Genomic DNA, 26,925 nt, shown 5'->3' on the forward strand with positions numbered 1-26,925 from the left:
GGCGTTGGGCGCAATGTGGCGCTTTAATGGCGCACTTTCATGACACGTGGCAGACGTTTCAGACCACGTGGCGACACGTGGCAAGACGTGTCAGGCCACGTGGCGACACGTGGCACGATCTAAAAAATGTACCCGTCGCGATACGCGACGGTGTTGAAATAGGGGCCCATCGCGTACCGCGATGGGACCATATTTTGGCTATAAAAGGGGAGCCTCACGGCTCATTCCCTCACACCCACAGCCACTCTCTCTCTAGAAAATTACTCTCTACCTCGGTTTGCGTGCCAAGCATCGTTTTGCGTGCCACCGACCCGAAAATATCACCTCGTAATCCGTGCCAAATACCGACATTTCCTAGAAGTGCGTGCCACCCAAATAACCCGACATTCTTTCTCGAAGTACGTGCACGACCCAACGACATCTGAACATTGCCTCGATTTGCGTGCCAAGAAGAGTTGATCAAGAACGCCTCGATAAACATGCATATAGAGTAGAAGTGTTTCCCGTATAAATTTAGGAATATCTAACTCCGAATACCCGTGCGAGGTAGGGGTTCTGCCTAAGTTATTATTTTATTATTATAAATGGCTTAGACCATAGTCGGAGGTATAGCCAAACCTTGATTATGATTAAGAATAAAATAACTTTTCTTAAGTGAAGGTTATAGTTAAAATAATATTTCTTTAATATTAAGAAATATAATATTCAAAGAGTATAGTTAAATAATGTTTCTTCTTGAAGAAGAAACTCAGTATAGACGTTTCTTCCTGAAGAAGAAACGTAGCATATAATTGGTAAAATAAGGAAGAGGACCAAAGGTCCAAATGTTTTATATAAACAAATGATTTTATCAAGGTTGAAGTTATACCAAAATAGACTAAAGGTGATGTGCGAAAATATATATATAAATAAAACACAAGTCGCAACTAAGCTTTAAAAACCAAACAATCTATCCTGGTTCACACAAACGGCAAGTGTACCGATCGCGTATAGCACAGATGAGGAAAGTCCGGATATCGAACTCGAAGACACGTGGAAACGTTTATAATTACGAAACTCTAACCAAGACTCACCAAAATATTTAATTAATTTATTTTAGAATTTATTTAACTACTTAACTTAACTGAATGGAAACTTTTGACAAAACTTTGAAAACTTAGGTTTAAATTCAATGAATAAAGACGTCTACCTAGGAATGAATCATGTTGATAGAAATAACAAGACAACGGATTGAAAATATTCACAACACCGGTTATAAAAGATGACACAACTAAAACTTGTTTAAGAAAGTCAAATTACCTCTCAGTCTCTCTAACAAACTCCAACTTATTTTAATTGATTTTAAAGAATAAACCGGAAAAACGATTATTAACGTGTTCAAATGACGACTCTCCTCTCGGTCTCATCGACACACTATCCTAATGGAGACAAATACTATGTCACCAAGGATAGAGGAACAATTTAACTTAACCCAATTTAAACCAACTAATTGCACATAAACACTCAAACTTGACAAGACAAAAACCCGCTCTCGCGCGGTCTTAATTCTAACAAGTAAAAGCAACGAGACAATATTACTTCTTATCACCTCTCGGTCTCAAAGAAGATGTATTTTAACTGATTTTAGATGATTTATATTACCCACTTATCCCTACGGTTGTACACCCCGCAAATAAACCCTAAACACCAAGTCAAGAGTCTAACAAGCAATCAATTAATCAAAACTAATTCAATTAACTAATGCAAGAGGATTATAAGTAATAAAATATAAAACACTGCCATCACACACAATCTAATTTATGGTTTAGTTAAACTTTACATCAATAATTCAAGTCTTGGACATTAACAATCCATTATACAAGTCTAAACTACTCAACAATCATCTATCCTAGGTAGAACAAGCAAGTTTAGCTACTCATAGATTTTGGACAGCCATGCATACTTAAGAAAAACATCATAAACATCATCATAAACATAATCAAACTCATTCAAGATTCAAACACAATCAATCACAAGTCAAACTGTCAATTACTTGCAAAACAATCCAAAGCAAAAGATCAATTCAACAAAGTTAGGGTTTATGAACAATAACCAAAGATTAAAGATGATTACTTAGGGTTTATGGCTGAGATTTATGATGTATAAGACTCCTAGCAGCTGCACAAGATCCCCCTTGATGTTCTTCTTCCTCTCCAGCCGTCACAAACACCTCAGCCGCCGCCTTTCTTTTTTTTCTTTCTTCTTTTCCTGCTGCTGTTGCGATCGGAAGTGGCTACCCAAGTTAGGGTTTTGTGTGTTTCGGGTTTTTTCTTTAGATAATGGCTGAAAACTCTTTTAATTATCTTCATATAATATTACTTAAGGCTTCTAACTTGTGGGCTTGGGTTGGGCCTTGAGTTATATCTTCAAAACTTGACCAACAAGTCCTCTAGAATCTTCCAAATTGACTCTTTTTTCACCATCTTTCATAAACTATCAAATAACATTTAAACTTTGTAAATTATTGCACTTAGCCCCCAATACTTTCATAAAATAAACAAATAAGCATAAAAACCATAATAAAATCATAAGGAAAGTAAGTGTGTTTCACTACACATCAAAAGGTCTAAAGCTAGATCGATGATCTAGTTATTTATACAAATGTTATTCTTGTACTATAGGTCCGGGGTAACAAAACAAGAAGAAGAGAACAGAAAACAGGAATCAGTATCAGAAACTCATTATAAATAGAAAAGGTGAATACGCCCCAAACCTTTTATATTGAGTCAGAATTGTTTGCATAGGATTTACGAATCCTTAAAAACTTTGTGTACAATAATAAGAAACGGACACTCTGATTAAGAGTATACATGTGTCTGGATCCAAACATACATGGTGACTCGGAGTTCCCCGAGGCCATGCGTATCATCAACATGCCTCTGAAGGTCTACGGGACTGTTCAGAGAAATGATATTGTGTATATAAATAATTGTACATGGTACTTAGGGTAATTTGATCTCAATTTAGTTGGGTGCCTAATGAGTAGTCACAAAGGTATTATTGTTGGTTTCACAAAGGTATTGAAAAGAGATTTTAGAGTCAGCGTTATTCACCAGCTTTGTGCTAACGTATTTTCCCACCCATGTTACAGGGAAACAAGAAAAGTTAGAACATACAAGCAAAAAGGAATAGAAGATTGGAGTTATAGTCATTAGATGCTATCTGGTGGCTCAGATATTTTATTGCAAAATATTACAAAGAGTTATGTTTTCTAAAGAAACGTATTGTAAACATTGAACGGGTATTTAAACCCGACTGTTTAATAAGTTTTCAATCTGATAATATTTTATTAAAGACTTTCGCTAAAACTAACCTGCAACTCTGATGTTTTTACAAAACAGGTATCAACTTGTGGTCACACGCCTAGGCCCTAAGTTGGGGTGTGACATACGACCCGATTTGAGAAATAATATGAGGAACCGGGTAGGACTTTCGGGTATATAAATACCCAAACCAGGTATTGGGTTCACCGGGTACGACCTGGAACCGGTTTTTTTGTGCACGTCTATAATGAGATGAGCTTAACTTCATCTTCGACAATGAATTGGTCGTCACATGTCAGTTTCTCATTTGTCTATGATCTCAACTTTGAAGATTAATTTTGGAACAGTTTTCAAGCATGAAGATATAATTGGTGGGTCATATATTTTGGAAACTTCTCTCTCCAACTAGCTTATTTGAGAGAAAATTCCTAAAATAACCGGTCCATTTGAAAATTTCCCAAAATGACCCGTCTCAATCTCATCTTCAGAATGAAATTCAACGGAAAATGAGGAACTGTCACATGACAATTCTTCATTCGCCATTGAATTTTATCGTGAATACGAGATTGAGACGGGCCTTCGATGGAAATTTTCAAAATGGTTGATTATTTTTGGAATTTCTCTCTTCACTTAGGTTATTTTAGAAAATTTCCTGTTATTTTGTGAATTTTCCCAACAAATAAAATATGAAATCTGATGAGATTTTTGAAAAGAAAAGGGTATGACCCAACCAACTAGTTTAAATGAATTCAAACAACGGGTCATGTTACTAAACCTGCCCTGTTCTAAAACCATTTGAACACATGTAATGTATAATGTTCATTGTCCATATCATTAATAGCAAAATTTAATTAGGAAAGGCGCCATTTTGTCATTTCTTCCATCTTTGTACTTACTAAATTGCCCTTGATACACTAATAAAAGTCAAAAGGCACTCCAGATCCTTTCAGTAATTGAGTGTACAGAATTTATAAATTACTAATGATTGCCATATTGGTATAAAATCATACAAGAATCCAACTTTGGTTTTACTATATATCTTAGGAAAATAATAATAATAATAATAATAATAATAATAATAATAATAATAATAATAATAATAATAATAAAAAGTGTGAGCATGCCTTGGCTAATTGCTTTCAAAGGAAAATCTGGTTTCTCAGCCAGAAACACAGCAGAAGATGTTACAAAAGGAATTGATGGTCATGGCCTGACTGCCATCATAACAGGTTTTTATATTCTCTGTCTTTATATCAAGTATTTACAATTTATGTGACTTTTAGCTAAGGCTGCTTAAAAATATATTGATCTTATGCTTTGTTTGTTGAATCTTGATTTGTACCTAAGATAAGTTTAATTCATTAAGTGGCTAATTTGGAGTGATCATGGCTTTTTATTACTCCTGGTCATTTACTGTTTACAGGACCAACAAGTGGTATTGGCCTAGAAACCGCGCGTGTTCTAGCTTTACGCGGTGTACATGTAGTTATGGCTGCCAGAAATTTGGAAGCAGCTACAACATGTAAAGAAACCATAATAAAAGGTTGTCCTGGTGCTACCATTGATATTACGAAGCTTGATGTAAGCTCACTAGAATCTGTAACAAATTTTGCAAATGAGTACTTTTCAAAGGGTCTGCCACTTAACATACTCATGTAAGATACACATACACACATTTTTTTTATATATATTTTTTTACAAAAATTGATTTAGAGTGTATAAGACTAATAGACTGATTGTTGTACTTTGTAGTTGTAATGCAGGGGTGATGGCTCCTCCATTTTCCCTTTCTAAAGATATTAAGAGGTAGGTCCCCGCAAAGCCCAGCTGGACCCGCAAGACACACCTTAAACAGGTACGTCTGCGCAAAGATCAACTGGTTCCGCAGAACCCACCAGGCTCAGAGAAGACCTTACACGCAGTAAGCCAGCTGTTCCCGCAGGAAAGCCTCCCTTGGTACAGTACCCTGCCTGTTCCCGCAGCTGTGGGTACAAACCAAGAAGGAAGGCTACCCGCACTAACAGTAAAGCTACACGCATAAGGCACTAACTCTTATACTTCAGCAATGTCACCTGAAGGAATGAGCAGGGCGGGAATATTCCCGCCCAAAAGAGCCAGTTCGTACGCTTCCAGAAGATCTTTTGTACTATACCTACCAAGGTATGGACAAAAAACAAGATCTGGTAAAAGCGACCCATGAACCAATCACAGGGTGACAGCTCACCGACAATAGTACGAGGAGGAGCACGCTCCAGTACAAAACGTCGCCATCAGCCGCTGCCTACCCACCAACTCCCATCGTGGCACGAACATAGCCCGTAGTTGGTGGAAAAGGAATATTATACAGCTGGCCGTACCTGCTTGGAAACCTACCTTCGGCTATAAATACTCCAACACCTTGGAACGGTATCATCATCTCATATTATCTTATCTTCTCTAGCTATTTCTCTCAATATACACTTATATTCAGAGCAATCTAGTCTGATTCTCACGCCGGAGGGTGGTCACAAGGAGGAACCCCCCCCCCCCCCTTCTCAGTGACGAGCTCACGGTGTCTGTTTTGCAGGTCGAGAAGAACAACCATCTTTGCCGGACCTAACCCTCGTGGGAAACATCTACTTAACCCTAAGATTATCCTTAATCTGCCGGGGACATTTAGTGTTTCTTCATTGGCGCCATCCGTGGGACCAGCTAGAACTAATTCTTTTTCTCAGTTTTTTCAAAACTTCTGGAAAGATGGTTAAGGTTACTCCGATGCCAAGGCCACCGAGTGACCAAGAAACTCCGGTAACCACAACCCCAGCTACTGGAGGGAACACCGGTGAATACACGGTTTTTACGAACACTACCCCGGTTACCCAAGCCGGGACAGGTGCAGTAAACAATCCTCCCCTGGGATTCATTGATACCCAGGAGGAGAAGCAACAGACGAGACTCCCCCAACAAACACTTGAACAAGTTAAGGCTTGGGCGGAAGCACGTCAAAAAGAATTTCAGGCTGAGTTGGACGAACGTTTACGTTCACTCCAGCAGGCCAATGACAAATTCGGAAGCACTCGACAGCAGCTCAACATGAGCAACGATTGCGACTATGCGGATGATGAAGATTGGGAAGAATCTGACAGTGACGCAAACCCTCGTCATAAGGCGAAAGGGAAGCGTAGAGAAGACATCCGCTCGAAGAGAAATTTCGAGGAAGCCTTCAAACCAAAGAAGATGGGGGTGAAAAACTTGGAAGCCCACGTGGATTCCATGTTAGTAGCCAACCAAATAAACGGGACGTACACGGCCGTGAACGACATAATGGCCTTGTACCTCGCACAAGCCAAAACCCTTATGCGCGATTTTAACGATTGCAAAGTTGTGCACATCAAGCGAAGCGAAAACAAATCTACGGATGCGTTAAGCAAGCTTGCATCGTTAGCCTTCACCCACTTAGGAAAGGACATCCGCGTTGAACTCCTTGGAGCACCATCAGTCCCGCACAAGGAAATTTGTGTCATCCAAACCGGAACGGAAACATGGATGACACCAATCATAAATTACCTTACGGCGGGTATACTACCAGAGTCAAAGACACAGGCAAGAAAGATACGCTGTAAATCACTGAACTATCAATTTGTTGATGACATACTTTACAGGCGTAACTTTCTTGGCCCACTCCTCAGATGTGTTGACGACCAAGATGCCGATACCTCCTAAGGGACGTACACGAAGGCATCTGTGGAGTACACGCAGGTCCACGCGCAGTTGTAGCTAAGCTAAACAACGCGGGATACTTTTGGCCGAGGATGCATACAGATGCGCTGGCCTACATCAGAAAATGTAGGTCCTGCCAGCTCTACGCACCCAACACGCATCGCCCGAAGAACGAACTTGTTCCAGTCACTTCTTCATGGCCATTTCAGAAGTGGGCCATCGATGTGACAGGCCCATTTCCCACAGCAGCAGGGAACGTTCAATTCCTAGTGGTAGCCATCGACTACTTCACCAAGTGGATAGAAGCATAACCCTTAGCCCAAAGAACCGCAAAACATATCAAAAAATTTATTTGGGAATTTATTATTTGTCGTTTTGGACTTCCACAGAATTTGGTGAGCGATAACGACACCAAATTTGCTGACCAGAAGCTATAAAAGTGGCTGAAAGAACTTCAAATCACCCACACCTTTACCTCAATGGCACACCCGCAGGGTAATGGTGATGTGGAAAGAGCAAACAAAAGCATCGTCGACGGCATAAAGAAAAGACTCTTGGAGCATAGATCCGGCTGGGTGGACGAAGTTCCACATGTCCTTTGGGCGAACAGAACGCTAAAAAAGGCAAGCACGGGCGAAACCCCGTTCAGCCTCACCTATGGCACTGAAGCCATGGTCCCGGTCGAAATTGGCCTACCCTCACCAAGAGTCATAACTCAACCAGAAGACAATGATGCGGAAAGACGGTTAGACCTTATGCTAACCGAAGAACGCAGAGACTTAGCCGCAGCGCATGAAGAGAACTACAAGCGACAAATGCAAAAGTACTACAACACGCGGGTAAAACTCTGCAACTTCAATGTCGGAGACTACATACTGCGTAACAACGAGGCTTCGAACCAAGAGCGCCCAAGAAAGCTGGCCCCGGTCTGGGAAGGGCCATACATCATTAAAGAAGTTTTGGGAAAAGGCGCATACCGGCTCGAAAGGCTCGATGGCACCCCCATCCCAAGAACATGGAATGGAGCTCAATTACGCAAACGTTACATGTAGATCAATTCCAAACTTGTAAAGAAAAGGCCTAGAGCCACTTCTAATGGAAATGATTCTCCTTTCACACATTGTGTTGATAGCCTTACCTTTATACTTATGAATTGACCACACTGATATGCCGGTATTCACCGCATAAATAAGTGTGGGAGGAAGTAAGTCGTTGCGTGTGGAAAGCGGCACAACCCGCATAAACACAAAAACAGTAAATATTTCTAAGGAGATGAGGAAAACCTTCACGCAGGTCAGATATAGGTAAAGTTTGATCATCCTACTAAGTGAAAGTGACGGTTCTACCCGCACAATCATGATAGAGGAAACAGAACATTAACCTATTATCAAACACGCGTCGAAAGGTTAACTTATTCAAAACACTTAGAAAATTGCTAAGTTAAACTAAAATATGCATGAGCAAATCATATAATGTTTACAAGGCAAGGCGTTAACAAAATATTTATATTCACAATAAAAATTCAAACATTACAAGAAGGGCTAGGTATCTACCCGCCTACAAAAATACAAATCTATCCTAACGGTTGGAAGGGATCTCAAGGTTCAAGCTTCGGGACCACTCCCTCCAAACCCACTTGAACCCGCACCATCAGTTGGTTGTGGCGGTTCAAGGAAAGCTTTGAGAACAGCTAGCCCATCATCAGCAGCCGCAATTTCGTTCACCTTCTCCACAACCCGATGCGGGAAGGCAGCATACTGGTCACAGCTTGGTCGTAGGCAGCTTCAGTGTCTGCATCGTGTAAAGGAAAGTTGGAAGGCGGGATGCCCTTCTCTGCAAATCCTAGACCAAGCAGGAAACCAGCCTTCTCCCCGTCCTCATGAGAAGCGTTGAGGGCTGCACTCATGGCATCGTCATAAGATGTGTTCGCGAAAATCCGATGCACAACCTACAAAAAAAATATATATAAAAAACTTTTCTAAGTATAAAGAAAAGCGTAAAGCAAAAAAAAATTAATTAATTATGGAGCTATGCATACCTGAGGCAACGCTTCTCGCAGAAGCCACTCCTTATTTGTCAGAGCCTCTTGAAGGGTAGCTTGAGCTTGATCGCGGGCGCGTTCGGCTTCATTCTTGTTGAGGTTGGCAAGCAACACATCCTTAGCAGCAGCCTCTTCAACGCCCTTAAGCTTGCGCTCAGTGCGATCAAGCATACCCTTCTGATCCAGGAGCTCTTGGAGCTTCTTGGCATCTTCTAAAGCCAAAGCATCATGAGCCTGCTGAAGCTTCTCTAGTTTGGCTTTGAGCTCTTCGTTCTCAGTGCGCAGAGGCTCAGCAACGGCTTCAGCTTTGGTGGCCCTCTCGGTCGCATTACGCGCAGTTTCCTTGGCCAACCTAAGCTGTTCGTTAACGGCTTGGGTAGCCTTGGAACGGGCCTCATGCCTGGCCTGAATCTCGACCTCAAGGTCCTTGAAGGCCTTCTCTTTCTCCGCCGCAATGGCGGCAAGCCTCTTGTTTTCCTCCCGCAGCGAACGCACCTGAGCCACCTCCAGGCTACGCGCCGTCTTTAACTTGTCGTTTTCACGACAAAGCAACTCGACGCGCGGCTGCATCCGGGCAAGAAGGATTCGTAGCTCATTGGACGGCCTACCCTCCTGGTAGCTAGCCATTGCCTCCCCCAACGCACCGCTTGGAGCAGCATGGCGCGCCCAGTCGACACAATCTGCAGCCGTCCTTAGGGTTGTTCCTCGGCGGATATTCCACCTTGGAGCATACACCTCATTGGAATCCGAAACTACAAAAAACAAACAGTTAGGAAAAAATGATAAGAATAGATAATAGGCCAAAGTAACCCCATGCACCTGTAGGGTCGATAACAGGCCGGTAGCCGCCAAACCCATCACCCGAACCTAAGGGTATCCATCCAAGAGGTCAAGGAGATGGGAAGGAGGCAAAGATTGGCTAGAGGTCCCAACCCCAAACATACCTGAAGAACCGGCCATGGACGAGGTAGTCGCTGACACCGGAGGGGGCATAGTAGAAGCCACCGTGGTAGAGACCATCGGAGGTGAACTCATTGGAGATGAACTGACAACCGTGGTCGCCGCTGCGGATGAGCTCGCAGGAAAAGTCACCGCCGGTCCAGTGAAAGATGTAGTAAAGATAGCACTGACAACCGGCGGAGATGACGTCATAACTGGAACAGTTGCTTCAACAGTGTGAGCAACTGAACCAGCACCAAAAACAGGCGCAGCCTCCTGGGTCATCGCCTCGGATAGGTTGACCAAACCTACCGTCGTGGGTCCTGAACTGCTCCCTCCCGTACCGTTCTCAAAAGCGGATAAGTCCACTCCTGCATGAAGAGAAGATATTAAAACAAAGACGGAAGGAAATGCAGAAAAGATGAACAAAAAATTATACTTACGGGTTTTCTTAATCTTGAAAGACCTGACAGGCGGAGACGAACCCGATGGAACTGGCCTCTTCACGCCAGTCACCGTCGCAACTCTTGGTTGCTCGGAGGTGACAGCCGTCTCAACCTCCGAAAAAATGGTCTCGCCACCACCAAGGTTCCCCGCCGCCTCCTCACTTTCAGTCTCGGAATCAGACTGATTTCCCAGGTCGACGACGGAAGTAACCTTCGCCATGCCCTTCCCGCCAGCAGCCTTCTTCTTCCTCACAAAGAAAGGCCCATCTGCGGATTCCTCATCAGAAGATGACAAAATCAGAGGAATTCCAGTAGAAGTTTGAGCATGAAGAGGACGAGGATTAAAAAACTCCTTACCTGGCCGGGTGGCACTCAAAATTTCGTGGCCCGGCGGGTAGACTTCTACGAATCTATCCGCCGTTTGCTCCAGAATGGGCAACTCGTTCTCATCGAGATCACGAGTACCCAACCGTGCGGGACCACCAGTCTCACGCGGATGCAAGAGTGATTGCAGGTCGTTCGCCTCTGAAATAAAAAAAGACAACGTTAGAAGAAAAACCCTAAACCAACACAAAAAATGGAGCATACCGTAAGGAATAGAGCTCAAACCGTATTCAAGGACGATGAGTATTTGCGGCGTCCCGGACCCGGCATCCTTCCATACGCGGCTCATCTCGAGCATCACCATCCCAAACTCCGCAAAGCGATAAACCGGAGTCTGGATCTTGAGATCTTAGCGAACCATTCCGTCTCCTGGTAATTGGAGGCGTGAAGGTTGGGGAGTGCCCTCCCATTCTTGAACGTCATCGCGATGGGGACGACGCGAGCGGAGATATAGAAAAACTCCCGCTTCCAAGAACGAAGACTGCGCTCAGTAGCGCAGATCTTCAACCACTTGATCCGAGTAACCAAGGTATACCAGCCCTGGATGCACCTCCAGGAGTAGAAGGTCATCAGGCGGTTGACGCGGGGCTCGATGCTCAGAATGCAGCACACCCATTCAAAATGGCGAACCTTAGCAATCGCCATCGGGTGCACCTCCGTCAAGTGTACACCGTGTTTCTCCAAAACACGGTATACGAACTTCGTTAATGGGAATCTGAGATTCCCATATATGAAGAACGAGGCATAAACCCCTATCTTGCCCTTAGGGGCATCATACACCGTCTGGTGGGGCTCCGGAAACTCAGGCTCATAAGGCTCGAGCATGAACTTCTTGACGATATAGTGGTATAAATCGACAGAAAGAGTACACTGGCACTCGCCAGCCGTACTCTTATCGTCCTTATCAGACGTGGACGTCGGGTTCTCGAGGTATACATCGGACTCCTCGACGTTTACCTCGGGATCATGAGTAGAAGAAGACATTGTGTAAGTGTTAAAGAAAGCGGTTTCAGAAGAATGCTCGCTGGAAAAGATGAGTATTCGCCGGAAATCGCTTAAAAGGGAAAGAAGAGTGAAGTGAAGGTATGGGATGAGATGCACCCTCTACCCCCTTATATACTCATCGCAATGAATGCGATGAATTTAATGCGGAGGGGAGAGAGAGCGCAGGTGCAATGAAACGGCGACACGTGTGGATAAAGAAAGCTGGCAACAGGTGTCAGAATGGCGCGTGACATGAAACTCGCGCCCACGCGCCTGAAAAAGCGTCCTGATTGACCACATGCTGTCACGTCGTCATAACTTCCTGCACGTCCTGAAACCGTCAGAAGACGCCAACGTCCCTTCAGCCGTTTGGACTATCCTTATCCTTTCACCAACTCTTCGAATTTCAGAGATTCAAAAAGATTCAAAAATAAGAGGGAATATACCCCCTTACCTTGGAGAACAAGAAACCATAAGACAAGTGCGGGTACAGTGTCAAGGCGAAACCCTTCACATACTTAGCACTTGCAGGGAATTGAAGCCAATATACCTTGGAAAACAAGGAACCGTAAGACAAGTGCGGGTACAGTGTCAAGGCGAAACCCTTCACATACTCAGCACTTGCAGGGAATTGAACCCAAGAAGGATCTTATGGGCCATGCTTGCGGAAAGAGAAATAACACCTCCGCAGGGCGGGAACGTTGAGAACTAGATTGTTTGAAGCTTCAAGGTGGAATTGGTGGTTTAACATAACTGATCACTATGTCCAAAACTACCAAAACCTCGTGAAGAATCTATACAAGTGAAACTCAACGCTCCCGACTTGCGAAGAGGTTAAACACCTACCCGCATCATAACCAAAGATCAGGCAGAAAAGTCGGGAATTTCTGCAAGTGACATTAGGAAAACTTCGGGAAGAATCCCCGCGGAAAACCTTAAAAAACAAAAACCCCTCTTTAAAACCCCTTGCTTAAAGTCCAAAAGTTCACCTCATTAACAATTCATGAGAAGAACAATGGACTGGGGGACTTGAAGAGGTAGGTCCCCGCAAAGCCCAGTTGGACCCGCAAGACACACCTTAAAGAGGTACGTCTGCGCAAAGATCAACTGGTTCCTCAGGACCCACCAGGCTCAGAGAAGACCTTACACGCAGTAAGCCAGCTATTCCCGCAGGAAAGCCTCCCTTGGTACAGTACCCTGCCTGTTCCCGCAGCTGTGGGTACAAACCAAGAAGGAAGGCTACTCGCACTAACAGTAAAGCTACACGCATAAGGCACTAACTCTTATACTTCAGCAATGTCACCTGAAGGAATGAGCAGGGCGGGATATTCCCGCCCAAAAGAGCCAGTCCGTATGCTTCCAGAAGATCTTTTGTACTATACCTACCAAGGTATGGACAAAAAAACAAGATCTGGTAAAAGCGACCCATGAACCAATCACAGGGTGACAGCTCACCGACAATAGTACGAGGAGGAGCACGCTCCAGTACAAAACGTCGCCATCAGCCGCTGCCTACCCACCAACTCCCATCGTGGCACGAACATAGCCCGTAGTTGGTGGAAAAGGAATATTATACAGCTGGCCGTACCTGCTTGGAAACCTACCTTCGGCTATAAATACTCCAACACCTTGGAACGGTATCATCATCTCATATTATCTTATCTTCTCTAGCTATTTCTCTCAATATACACTTATATTCAGAGCAATCTAGTCTGATTCTCACGCCGGAGGGTGGTCACAAGGAGGAAACCCCCCCCCCCTTCTCAGTAACGAGCTCACGGTGTCTGTTTTGCAGGTCGAGAAGAACAACCATCTTTGCCGGACCTAACCCTCGTGGGAAACATCTACTTAACCCTAAGATTATCCTTAATCTGCCGGGGACATTTAGTGTTTCTTCAAGATGGAATCGAAAGTCAATTCGCGACTAACTATCTTGGTATGTATAACAGAATAAGAGAATGTAAATTGTCGTCCTTTCATTGATGGTTACATTCCATTATATACAAGAGATATCCCGATATATTTGGGATTTGAATCAATATAAATCTCATCTAAACAAAGTTAACCAATAAATCAATGATTCTAAATAAGCACATGATTATATAGTATAATTATATACAAATTGAATATGCGTGCTATTAGACCCCCGCAGTCGAAGCCGGAGGTTTCGCGAAGGCTGAGACTGGCCTGAAAATCTTCAAATAACACCTTCGGTAGACCTTTCGTGAAAATGTCTGCAACTTGATATCGTGTGGGAACATGAAGAACTCGAACAAGACCTCTCTGAACATGTTCCCAGACAAAATGAATATCGAGTTCGATGTGCTTAGTTCTCTGATGCTAAACTGGATTGCCCGATAGGTAGATGGAGCTGATATTGTCACAGTACACCAACGATGCTCAACTAAGGGGATGATGAAGTTCCATAAGGAGGTTACGGAGCCAACATATCTCGGCAACTACGTTGGCGATTCCTCGGTACTCCGCTTCTGCGCTGGATCGGGAGATAGTACTTTGGCGTTTCCAGGACCATGAAAGTAGATTGTTGCCAAAATATACGCAATAACTTGAAGTTGACCTTCTGGTGTCAGGGCATCCTGCCTAGTCAGCATCGGTGTAGGCCCGGAGAGAGTGAGATGTGATCGGGCCTAAGGTCAGCCCAAGGTTAGAAGTTCCCTGGATGTATCGGATTATTCGTTGCAAAGCGTTCCAGTGAGAGTGACGAGGAGAGTGCATGTACATGCAAATTTGCTGGACCACATACGAAATATCCGGACGTGTGAAGGTTAGATATTGAAATGCACCGGCGAGGCTTCTGTAGAGGGACGGATTTTCATACCCGGGGCCGTTTGAGCTGAGTTTACCCTTTGTATCCACAGGTGTCGCGACTGGTTTGCATGAATTCATCCCGGCTCGATGAATAATTTCATGCGCGTATTTTTCTTGAGATAAGAACATTGTATTTCCCGTTCTGTTGACCGATATTCCTAAGAAGTAACTTACCGGTCCAAGATCCTTCATGGCAAACTCAGAACCAAGACGTGCCATAAGATGTAACCGAAGGGCATCTGATGAAGTGGTCAGCAATATATTGTCCACGTACAACAGAAGGTACGCGATGTCTTGCCCGTTCTGGTAAATAAATAGGGAATTATCGCTGCGACTTTGTTTAAAACCCAACGACAACACATAGTCCGTGAAGCGTTGGTACCATGCCCGGGGCGCCTGTTTGAGACCGTATAATGACTTCTTGAGTAAGCAAATGTAGTCAGGACGTGTTTTATCTCTGAATCCCATGGGCTGATACATGTATACTGTCTCGTTTAAGTGGCCGTGCAAGAAAGCATTTGTCACGTCCAATTGATGAACCGCCCAGGCCTGAGATAACGCAAGTGATAACACAGTGCGAATGGTTGCCGGTTTGACAACCGGGCTGAAGGTGTCCCCGCAATCTACGCCAACCTGTTGTCCCCGACCATCGCATACTAAACGCGCTTTATAGCGCTCCAACGAACCGTCTGATTTAAACTTGTGACGAAAAATCCACATGCTTCGAATTACATTCATGTGGGGTTGGCACGGGACTAACTCCCACGTCTCATTTTTATTAAGTGCATCGAATTCGTTGGTCATGGCGGCTCGCCATTCCTGTGTTTCAAGGCTGTTTTGGGTGAAGTTGGTAGGGGTTGAATGGACGTAGTATGGAGGTTAAATTGAGGTTTTGGTTTAGAGATGTCGTCCATTGCGCGTGTGCGCATGGTACGTGTAGAGGATGAATGTATGGACTGTGGGTTGGCCTGGTTAGACATGGACTCGTGCTGTTGGACCGTGGGTACGTGTTGGGGTGTTTGAGGGTTCGGCTTTCTGGCGCAACGAGTGTAGGTCAAGATAGGTTCGGCCGTAGGGTGTGGCCGAGAGGCAGGGGAGGTAGGTTCCGGTGTTGTGTTGGCCCGTGGAGGTGTGGGGTGGACTGGTGGTGTGGTGGCAGTAGTGGGTTCGGGTGAAATGTTGGGTGTGGCGGGTGGTGGATTGGGTTGGGCGGGTGGTTTAGACATGGATTGGATGTGGTTCCAAATTGTCGGGTGGGATGGATCGGATAGGAAGGAGTAAGGGTCCGATTTTGGGGAGGGTTGTTTGGCGAAAAGGAACACATGTTCATCAAAGATTACGTGACGAGATGTGATCATTTGACGAGTGGTAAGATCAAAGCATCGGTATCCCCGATGTTGAGGCGGGTACCCGAGAAACACACACGCATTAGAGCGGTGTTCGAGTTTATGTATGGTAGTGGATGGCTTTAGTGGGTAACATAAGCAACCGAACACCCGTAGGTGATCGTAGGAGGGTGGGCGGTTGTATAGGACTTGAGTCGGGTTGATAAGGTTGTTTGGTTTGTTCGGGAGTATATTTAAAAGATAGGTGGCGGTTTCGAGGGCGTAGTGCCAGTAAGTGGGTGGAAGGTTGGCTTGGGCTAGGAGTGTTCGGACCATGTTGTTTATGGTGTGGATTTACGTTCCTCTTTACCATTCTGGGACAAGGTGTATGGACATGATAGACGGAAAGTCATGCCATGTTGGTCGAAGAACTGTTGGAAGGAATTGTTTACGTATTCCTTGCCATTGTCACATTGGAGTTGTTTAATTCTTTTATCAAATTGTGTTAGAATTAATTTGTAGAAGTGATTAAAGATTGAGTAAACTTGAGACTTTCTACTTAGGGGAAAGTCCATAAAAAATTGGAATAGTCGTCTAGAAATAGAATATAATAGCGGTGACCCCCGGAACTCAAAGCCGGTGAGGTCCAGAGATCACTATGAATAATGTCAAAAGGTAATAAAGTGCCATTACATGAATTTATAAAAGGAAGTTTAACAGTCTTCCCGAAAACACAAGGTTCACAAATACGTTTATTAAACTTAGAAAACGAAATAAACGACTTCTTGAGAGAATGCAAAGGACTTGAGCTCGGGTGACCAAGACGTTGATGCCATAGTGTCTGGGAGGTAGCCACATTTGCCGAATGAGGTTTAATTTTGGAGAGCATGTGTGGCGTTAGCAGGTACAGATCACCGGTACTGTTGCATCGTAGGATATGGATCCGCGTCTTGAAGTCCTTCACAGAAAAACCGAAAGGGTCAAATTCAATTGAAATCGAGTTATCCGTAGTTAGGTGTCTAACAGATAAAAGATTGTGAAGTAAGTTAGGTGCGTATAGGACATTGGTGAGTTTTAAAGGTGGGAAAGGTGGTTTTAAGGTTTGGGTGCCATGTCCAAGAACGGGTATGGTCGAGCCATTGCCAACGATTATGTTTCGATTATTGCAATTATTAAAATAAGACGAGAAGTTACCTGGTTGATTCGTCATGTGTGTTGTTGCTCCACTGTCCATAGCCCAGGGTGAATCTGGTGGGTTGAGAGACATCGTGTAAAGGGCTTGCTCGATGTCGGTGGGCGCGTATCCAGCAACATAAGACTGATTTGGGCGTGGGCCAAGAATTCCCGGGGCTTAATTACCTGTGGGGCGAGAGGAGGTGGGATAAGGACATGGAGGCTGAACTGTCCATTGTGTATTTTGTGATGGTGGACCCCATGTTGGTTGAAAAACCCAGCGACCGGTTACGGGTGTTTGTGGAGCATGTGTAGAGAAAGAGTCTCCCCGGTTCGGATATCCGCGTCCTCCATAGCGGCCTCGGCCACGTCCCCGGCTCCTGCCACTACCGCGACCACGGTCCGACGTACCGTCAGTGAAACGTAGGTCGTTCCAGGTGTTGTTGGTTGGGGCATCGGTTTTGGTGGTAGTGGAGTTGAGAGCCGTGCTTGTATTTTGAGAGGCATGAAGAGACATGTTCGTTTTTCGGTCATACTCACGCATGAGTTTGGACCGTGCCTCGTGGAACGTGGGTAACGGTTTAAGGTTGGAGATGAGCATGGCGATCCCTTCATATTGTTCATTCAGCCTGGTGACTAGTTGTTGTACCATCTGCTCGTCGTTTAGGGGTGCTTCGACATTGGCAAGTTGGTCGGAGAGTACTTTGATCTCCTGGCATTAGGCTGCCATATTGTCAAAGTTATCCAAGCGGGTGTTGTTTAGCTTCTGGGTAAGTTAAATGCACCTGGAGGATTTGTTGTCTTGAAATAAGGTTTCAAGGGTCGTCCAGGCTTCGTGGGCGGTTGTGTCAGGTTTGAGGATGGTGTTGAGGAGATCCATGGAGATGGTGCCATATATCCACTAGAGAACTATGGCATCAAGGCGATCCCATAGGTCATCGGGTTTAGGTGCTTCGGTCTTCGAGGCGGGTTGTGGTTGTATGGGGCGGGGAAGGAGATGATCGAAAACCTGATACACACGGCAATGGATTTTGAACAAGACGGACCAAGATGTGTATTGTCCGGTTTCATTGTCGAGGGTAATCGGGACAAGGGTTTTGATGTTGGAAACGGTAATTGCGGGGTGTAATTTTGATTCCATTATTCGAGAATCGGGTGGGGAGGATGAACAGAGGTGATAAGTGATTGGGGTGGAGGGGCTGAGAACCGTCTATTGTAGAGGTAGGGCCGGCTGGCTGCGTGATACCATATAAGAGAATAAGAGAATGTAAATTGTCGTCCTTTCATTGATGGTTACATTCCATTATATACAAGAGATATCCCGATATATTTGGGATTTGAATCAATATAAATCTCATCTAAACAAAGTTAACCAATCAATCAATGATTCTAAATAAGCACATGATTATATAGTATAATTATATACAAATTATATATGCGTGCTATTAGTATGTCTTGTATTATATTAATGTTATGTATTATTGGTTATGTTTTTATTTCATATATCACACTTTTGTTTCTCATAGAAGAAACGTCTCATAAAGGAACTCATGTTTTCTTATAATTTAGGGCATTTTCATTTGACGAATCTGTTGTTGGATACGATGAAAAATACTGCTCGAATATATGGACGAGAAGGGAGGGTCATTATAGTTTCATCAGTGCTTCATAGGCTAACTTACAAAGAAGGAATCATGTTCGATAAACTAAACGATGAAAAATGGTATAAGTCCATCCTTTTAGTACATTTTATTGCGTTTTGCGGACCACACTTTGTGATTAACGATGAAAGTGGAAACTAGAGCCTTAGCTAGCGTTTACTCGATTTGTTTCGCTTTACCATTTTGTCATATGAGTCGGGACTCTGTCACTTTTCGTACCTCATTTTTGTCTCACCTACATCAATACTTTGGACGACATAGAACATATATTATTTTACAATACTAAGATTTAGCGCGAGTGAGATAAAAGTTGGCATGGAAAGTGAGATAACAAATCCAAACTCTATATATAACCGGTTATGACACTTGATTTCACCTAACATCCATTCATCAACTTTTCAGCTACAATAGTTTCTATGCTTATGGGCAATCAAAGCTTGCTAACATTCTACACGCCAAGGAGCTAGCAAGGCGCCTCAAGGTAATTATAACATATGATAACTGCACTCATAATTACTATAAATTTTAAAATCACGAATTCTTAATGTTGCAAAGGTGTGTTGTGGCAACTGACAAGTAGCATGTTTATTGTTAAATGCAGGAAGAAGGGCAAAACATAACTGCCAACGCGTTGCATCCTGGAGTTATCGCAACCAATCTTTCACGCCACTCGAACTTTATGTCTAGTAATCACAAGTTTTTTCAACTTTTCCATAACAATGCTTTTTTTCTTGTTTATGATGTTAACTTTGTCTTGCTATTCCTTGATATAGTTTTCTTATATGGACTCTTTAAACACTTTCAAAAGGATATCCCACAGGTTTGTTTTTTAAATATTACTGGTATAATTGGTTAGCTAATAACTATAAATTCGTAACTGTTGCTTGGTCTTGTCTTCAGGGAGCTTCAACAACATGCTATTTTGCATTAAACCCCCAGGTAAAAGGGGTTAGTGGCGAGTATTTTGCTGACAATAATTTGGCTAAACCGAGCGCTAAGGCTAGAAATGCCGATTTGGCCAAGAAACTATGGGAATTTGGAATGAAGTTGACCAAGTCAAAGTGATGCTTATGAGAGCTTCCTTTGGATGTTTCCTTGTTTTAATATGGTGGATGATGTTTTAGAATCAGTGTATGGTATAATATGTTGTGCCAGGTTACATCTAATGTTGTATTAGAATATGAATTCTAGTATTTATGTTAATATAGACCACAAACCAAATTACATACAAATGAACAAAAGAATAAAAATTTTTAACACTTGTAATAATTAAAATCTTCTCACTGAGCTTTGCCAAACTTCAACACATTGCTGATCTTTCCTAGTAACAAACATCTTATTTCCTCCAAACCCCATATTCATGATCCTACTTCCGCCCAAATCCTTAACGCGTCCCAACACATTCTTCCTAAAGATTCGATCTTTAACATTATTCGAAGAGCCCATTAACACCTCTGACCATAACTCCAATTTCCCTTGCTTACCACAAAACACTTGATTCCCATGTGTTTCAATCTTGCAACCAAACCCCTCTTTGACTTTCTTGTCAACGTTGACTTTTTTACTCTCACCTAGATAAACCCATAACTCACAAGATCCAAACTTTCTTAAATCGATACACGAAACCTCTCCCGTGTTTACACCAATCTTGAAAACAGCCGAAAGGGTATCAGAAACCGCGATATCCGAAAAACAGTCAGCGGTTTCTTTGACTTCCCAAACCGCATTCCCTGATCTTAAATCCCAAAACTTTATGTTTCCTGTTACACCAGCAGGACTGCTGTGGGACCCAGAAGCCATTAACAGATTCATACTAGGAATCCAACTCAACTTAGTTGATGGGATTGCAGAGTCAAGATTGGCTCCAAATATTTCATTATGACCAATCTCAGTAACAGCTTTGAAACTATTAACATCATAAACCATTATGGTGTTTGAGTTTCTTCTTCCAGATTCAAAACTAGTGAACAAGAACTCAGGTGAAACCCCAATAGCTTGAACAGTTGAGCTGGATTTAGTTGCATTAGCCCAGCTTAATGTTTGTGTAACAAACCCTAAATCAAGATCAAGAATCTGCAACCCTGAAAAATCTGTAGCACCAGCTGCCACAACATTTGGAGATAAAGCTAGTAACGAATCAATAGCTGTGAAACTGGTCAAAGTTGTTGACTTTCTTTGTAAAGACCAGTCAAAAGATGTAATCTTGCTGCCATGGGAGACATGAACTGACCCATTTGGTGTTGTGGCAATAGCAGAAGGTGAGTCTCTACCACTTAAAGGCAAAATACATGATTTTTCAAGATTAAAAGGCTCAAACTGAGATGGGTTTGTTTGAGATTGAACTAGAAGGTCATCAATTCCATAATATCTTGCTTCAAAGATGATATCTTGAATGTCAAAAGCTTTGGCTTTTGAGGGTAGATTGCCTGTTCTTAATAAAGATAGAAGGATTGAAAACAATTCAGGGTCTCTGTCAATAAAAGGGATGTTATTAATATTATTTGGTTCACAAGAATCAAAAAGATTGGAGAAAATGGTCTTGGAGCCTGCTAGAGTTAGTGTTTGTTTGGTGGTTTGAAAGAGTTGACCACCTACATCAATGGTGATTATATTGGTCAAAGAGTGGTAGTTTTGGTGGTTGGGTTTATGGGTTTTGTGTGAAACTGAAAACCCATTTGAGATGGGTTCTGATTGTGAAAAAGGAGGCATTTTTATCAAGATTTGATGGTTTCTTGAAGTTTTTTGAAGGCAAAATGGTGGTGGAAATAATGGGATGGAGGTGTTTTGTAGAGGGGGTTAAGTGAGAAGCAAATAATAATATTGTGGTCACACATATATGGTTGTCAACATAGGAGGCTGGCAGTTTGCTTTTGGAAGCAAGCCAAGCTGGACCAGATAATTGGGTGATTTTGTGAAGATTTTAAGTATGTGTTTATTGTTATTTATTGGGAGATGTTCCAATCACAATAGAATATGCCCCATAAAATATTTCTGCAAAATTTCCTAGATTTTAATTTTTTTTTAATACAAAAACAACTTGGAAGTAGGTAAACTTACATCTCTTGTTTGAATTTTTATTAACATTTTCTTTCATTCTTCTGCTACAACTTATCATCTTTCATGATCATGTAGGAAACTATAAATGTTACAGTATCTTTTATTCTCTTGTATCTTTCAATGTAACATGTATTAAAGACGCTCTATATTGATTATTGATAATGATAAATTGTATTTTAATAATTCGAACTATGACTCAATGTCATATGACATATGGACAATATAACTAACGATATTCGGAAATTTTACTTTCGTTTCAAAGGCAAACATCATAAATTTACATTACTCGTTTCGTTCACAGTAATGACTGTGAATGAAAAACATAAGCATATATTCTTTGTGGGCAAAATCAAGTGTAAGTCGAGCGGAAACGTGAATACGATTTTTCTTAGCAATGAAACTTATAAGTGACAAATATTAAGTTGTCATTATAAATAAAACAGGTATCTTGATTATTAAAAAACCAATTTGTATAATTTAATTCATAAAAGATTATTTATAAAGTTATTCGTTAAACGTTTAAGATAGATGATTAGAAAGGGAATCTGGTGGGTGCAATGCAAGTTGTCAAGTTGCCAATTTCTTACTTGTGGGGTCATAGTTTAGCTACTAGTCTTTGTTTGGTATCAACCTGGCAAGTAAGTTGAGTATTGTTTTAACAATCAATTAATTTGGATTAACTAACCGTTATTCATCAATGACTTTGAAAAGTTAGGACCCTTAGCTTTAAGGGTTGATTAGTTAAGTTGGTTTGTTTGGTCAACGTTGACTTCAAAACTTATCAACAAACAAAGATGTGAACTTCGTCAGGTTCCTCAGGTTCTAATCATTTTTTTCTACGGTTTTTACCGGTTTTATTTGGTTCACTCAAAATTGACGGTTCATTCATTTTTCTTTTGAAGTTTTTACTGGTTTTATTTGGTTCACTCAAAATTGACCGGTTCATTCGCAACATATTATGAATTTGAGACGTCACGAGAAATAGAGAAATATATCCTGTTTCTTGTCAAACGCCCAAAAAGAAAAAGAAAAATCACTTGGTCAAAGTAAACTACAATATTTGTTTGACCATAGATTTTGACTTTGACTTTGACTGGAATATCTGCATACATGTATATTTGAACATGCTGTTTATTGGAGGTTTCTTGAATATCCTCTCCAATTCCTGACCATAGTCTTGACACCAATAGGCAAATAGCAGATACACCATCCAAACATAGGATTCTTCAAACATCATTAATAGAAGACATGTACACAATGCATCAAAAGTAGTACCATGTGAAGATACAAAACATCATTAGAAAAGAAAAAACCATTCTCACCATCAATTTGCCTAAACAAAATAAGACAACACTTGACCTACAAAATCTTGATTTCTTCACAATTTTCTTGTTCAATCACATAGGTCATAATACACTTGTACATTGTTCAATCACATCTTATTTATAGCTTATATGTATGGAGTGTTAGGTTTTATGTCTCTTTTAAGGGAAAACAAGAGATCTTTTCTATGTAGGAACACCAACTCCTAAAGGGCCATCAATATCTTGTGATTCTTGATTTCCTGAATTCTTGATGTTTCTTTCGTCGATTTTGTCGGTTTTCTTATCATTAGCTGACACCTGGCTGCATCATCGGGAAGAAAGACCAGTTCTTGGTTGGCCCGTTTTCGTTTCCAACAACATTCTCACGTGTCCACCAATCGGGTTCAGCTCCATCCGTACTATTAAAGTTGAACTCTTTAACAGACCCGAGTGTGTTTGTGGATCGACCCCTCTTATGTCTCTGCCCATCCTCCCCATTGGAGCCTTCACGGCCATTCGCCACATCAGCACACCGCCTCCTTTCAACACACCTGACAACTTGTTCAGGTGTGACCTCAAAAGAAACCATATGATCAACTAAATGCGGTTGATCCTGGTTTCTACAAGGTCCCATACTCGTGACTAGACATCCATCACGAGGCATGGGACCCACAGGATCTGGTGTCAGCACCCCAGATCCTGTCTGTGATCCCCATTGACAGGGTGACACCTTCCCTCTAGTCGGGAAATGAAGAAACGGGGACGATGCGCCGGAATTAGAAACGCCCGAGCCGGGAGACTTCAACGGGCCCATCGGGCTACCTGGGTACAACTGATACGAATGAAACTCGTACGGTAGGATATTGTTTTGGTTACCCGACCCGAAATACCGCGCATACGGGACCTCGGCGAGGACGGTGTGGTCATGTGAACCGACTTGGGAGGCGGTGTAAAAGGCGCGGTGGACGGCTCGGTCGTGTAAGTCGAAAACACTGGCGGTGACACCAATTGTGTTTCGTGCGCATACGGGCCAATGGCAAACATATTATTGGGTCCGGCAGGCGAATACATGCCACCGGAGACTGCCGTAAATGACAGGACGCCGCCAGGGGAATGGGTGGCTGACGATGGTTCCGATTGTAAAAAAGACGCCGGAGACGACGGTGGGGCAATGAACGGAATTACAACTGACGGTGGTTGAGACATGGTTGTCGGTGGTTGAGGTTCGGTTCGTAAAAAACTAGGTTCAGGAACAATAACAGAATCACCAATTTTCTTGGTATGTTTTTGAGATCCAAAACATAATGATATGTTCCAACATCTAACCCATCTTCTTTTCTGTATAAAATGATTAAAATCAATCAACAAATCAACAGAAAAAAAGCTTAACGGATAATCAAGATTTCAAGATCTTTGAAACCCAGATCTTAAAATTGAAAACAAACAAAACCCATCAAGGATTTTGATCAATAAACAAAACCCATCAACAGTTTATTCAAAAGATCATAATTGAATAAAAAAGATTGATTTTTTTTTACCTGAACTGAAGAGTGAAGAAGACTGAGTTGCTCTGTTCTCCGCAGTCTGGATCGCCGACGCGGCGGCGTTAATGGTGACCATGGTGTCATCATTCACTCCTCTCATGATCAAGAAACCAAAGTGAAAAACTAACGGTGATTGAGTGTTTTGTTTCTCTTTCTGAAAGCATCTATGATCTGCTGCTATTTGATGGTGTTGAGATTTTGTTTAATTATTTGGGTGTAAAGTAATATTATTATTGGGAACATAAGCTAAAAAAGTCTAAAAAAGGTGTATAGGGTTGCTAATTGTGAGATTACTAAAATACCCTTTTCATGATTTGGGAATTTAATAGGTACACCTGAATTTCACATCCTTCATTCAATGGTGTACATGTTGATTACATTGCATTTTTGAAGCTCACACCAAATGGGCATGGTTCCTGCCTTTATTAAAAACCTTAGTTTGTCCATGCCATGAATAATGAATGTGGACTGGTTTCTCTTGTTGTAGATTTAGTTGTGGCATGAGTGTAAATTGACACACGAAATTTCACAATCAATATTCGCTCTTATGTAGATACATAACATGATTCTTCATACATATGAGAATCAATATTCATAAATCAATATTCCTCTCGCAACTTTGTTATGAGAATATAACTCTCAGTATATACATAAATCGATCTCTTCATACATATGTTTATGTTAGAGATACTTTTGTGTGGTCTTCATCTCCAGGGCCTTTGTATTGATATTCGCAACATAATTCTTGGCTTGTGAAGATGAGATTCGACATAATTTTAAGATCAAGATTACTTTTCACAAGAATTTCATCATCTTATACCACTGATGAGTCCAATGCCAGCCTACACAAGTTTTTATAGTAAAAATCTTTCATATAATGCCTTAAAAATATAGGCATATTACCTCAACTCATTATTAGAATCAAAATACATAACAAGTTTTTTGAGGTAATCGGTAATCCATATCACTCTATGTCTAGATCTGACAACTGAAATGTGACATTTTTCTATTAGGATTTGCCTTTTTAAGTTTTAATTAATTTACTGTTTTCCATCGTCTTTTTATAAGGTCAGGTGTTGTGGAGAATAGTTTGTTAGTTAGTTAAATGGTCATGGCATTGCTATGTAGGTAGTGGTGTTGTAACTAAACCACTCGTTAACTCTTGCGTTGTGATTTTACTAGACATTAAATAAAAGGAAAAAAAGAAAAAAAATATGATTAGTTATTTGAGGATGGTCTCATCATTTCCTTGTTAAAAACCATGTTACCCTGCTAACTAACGCCCCTTAATACCCCGGTCTTAACGACCCAACACGGTGTTAAGGGCTGACCACCTCATCTTTGATGTCCCCTTTGACGCTCCACAACAAGTAGCCCAAGATTAGTTGCCCTTTTTAGTTTTTAATTAGCAAGGTTGTTTAGGGTTATTATAAGGGGTAATTTAGTAATTTACAAGGAGCATGACCCTGTTTTGAAGCAAGAATGAAAGCGATAAAAGTTATATTATTTAATTATTAAATGTTAATTGATGAAAATAAAGAGGATTCTTGAGTATAATAAGGTGTGCACGTGTGTCCATCTACTTTTTTTATGGCCTTTTTCTCTCCTCCCCTTGGGTCCCACCTTCAAAATATTCTTGCCTTTTCATAGAAGTTCCGAACCCCTAGTTGTTTTGTTATTAACTCTTATAAATGAAAAAAAAAAGGATTCTACTTTTCATGAAAATATATATTAGGTTTGTGAATGGAATACCGTATAACTTTTAAAAACAACTAGGATTGCAACCCGTGCTTCGCGGCGGGGTTGTATAAAGGTGCTGATGATGATGTATTTGTTACCTACTATATCGATAGACTTAAACCTAAACAACGCTGAAAAGAAGCAAGCGAGATAGGTAACTAAATATGTTTAGAGTTGAAAGTTAGGGGGTGTTTGGGATTCCTTATTTTCACATCCTTATAAGAAGAAGTTATAAGTTACAAATGTTTAACTTATCAACATTTTCTCTCACATAATAAGGAAACTCAAACACTTTTTTTTAATTTATCATAAGTTATAAATTTTAAGAAGTTAAAAATATGGAAGCCCAAACACCTTCTTAGTTTTAACTATAATAAGTTAATAAAAAATATAAAAGAGAAGATATTTAGAAAAGATAAAAAGAACATATTACTATATTAATAAAAATGGGAGGAAGGGTTGTACCAATTGCTTACCAGCTACTATATTAATTAAAA

The 26,925-nt window shown here is 41.7% G+C and overlaps 1 protein-coding gene and 2 pseudogenes across 2 annotated transcripts; 1 reads left to right on the forward strand and 2 right to left on the reverse strand.

Moving 5' to 3' along the window:
* Positions 1 to 4,422: 4,422 nt before the first annotated feature.
* On the forward strand, positions 4,423 to 19,882 carry LOC143571170 (short-chain dehydrogenase TIC 32, chloroplastic-like). The gene is made up of 8 exons (XM_077056664.1): positions 4,423 to 4,531; positions 4,726 to 4,957; positions 5,055 to 5,108; positions 13,709 to 13,731; positions 18,692 to 18,845; positions 19,186 to 19,264; positions 19,385 to 19,603; positions 19,684 to 19,882. The coding sequence occupies exons 1-8, from the start codon at positions 4,423 to 4,425 to the stop codon at positions 19,846 to 19,848; spliced, it is 1,035 nt and encodes a 344-aa protein (XP_076912779.1). The 3' UTR covers positions 19,849 to 19,882.
* A 53-nt stretch (positions 19,883 to 19,935) lies between these two features.
* On the reverse strand, positions 19,936 to 21,713 carry LOC143571166 (BTB/POZ domain-containing protein At5g41330 pseudogene; annotated as a pseudogene).
* A 1,332-nt stretch (positions 21,714 to 23,045) lies between these two features.
* LOC143571160 (uncharacterized protein At1g76660-like) lies at positions 23,046 to 25,069 on the reverse strand (annotated as a pseudogene). The gene is made up of 3 exons (XR_013142048.1): positions 24,683 to 25,069; positions 23,264 to 24,487; positions 23,046 to 23,228 (listed from the first exon to the last, which is right to left on the reverse strand). The product of XR_013142048.1 is annotated as an uncharacterized protein At1g76660-like (transcript).
* Between the last annotated feature and the right edge of the window lie 1,856 nt (positions 25,070 to 26,925).

Source organism: Bidens hawaiensis, unplaced genomic scaffold (genome assembly GCF_021521415.1).
Source record: "Bidens hawaiensis isolate Kalapana, Puna unplaced genomic scaffold, B.hawaiensis_p1.1 tig00025205_1, whole genome shotgun sequence".
NCBI classification, from domain to species: Eukaryota; Viridiplantae; Streptophyta; class Magnoliopsida; order Asterales; family Asteraceae; genus Bidens; species Bidens hawaiensis.

Coding starts and splice junctions, on each gene's coding strand:
- LOC143571170 (XM_077056664.1), top strand. CDS start 4,423: ATGCCTTGGCTAATTGCTTTCAAAGGAAAATCTGGTTTCTCAGCCAGA. Junction 4,958..5,054: donor CTGCCACTTAACATACTCAT/GTAAGATACACA, acceptor TGTACTTTGTAG/TTGTAATGCAGGGGTGATGG. Junction 18,846..19,185: donor AAACTAAACGATGAAAAATG/GTATAAGTCCAT, acceptor TCAACTTTTCAG/CTACAATAGTTTCTATGCTT.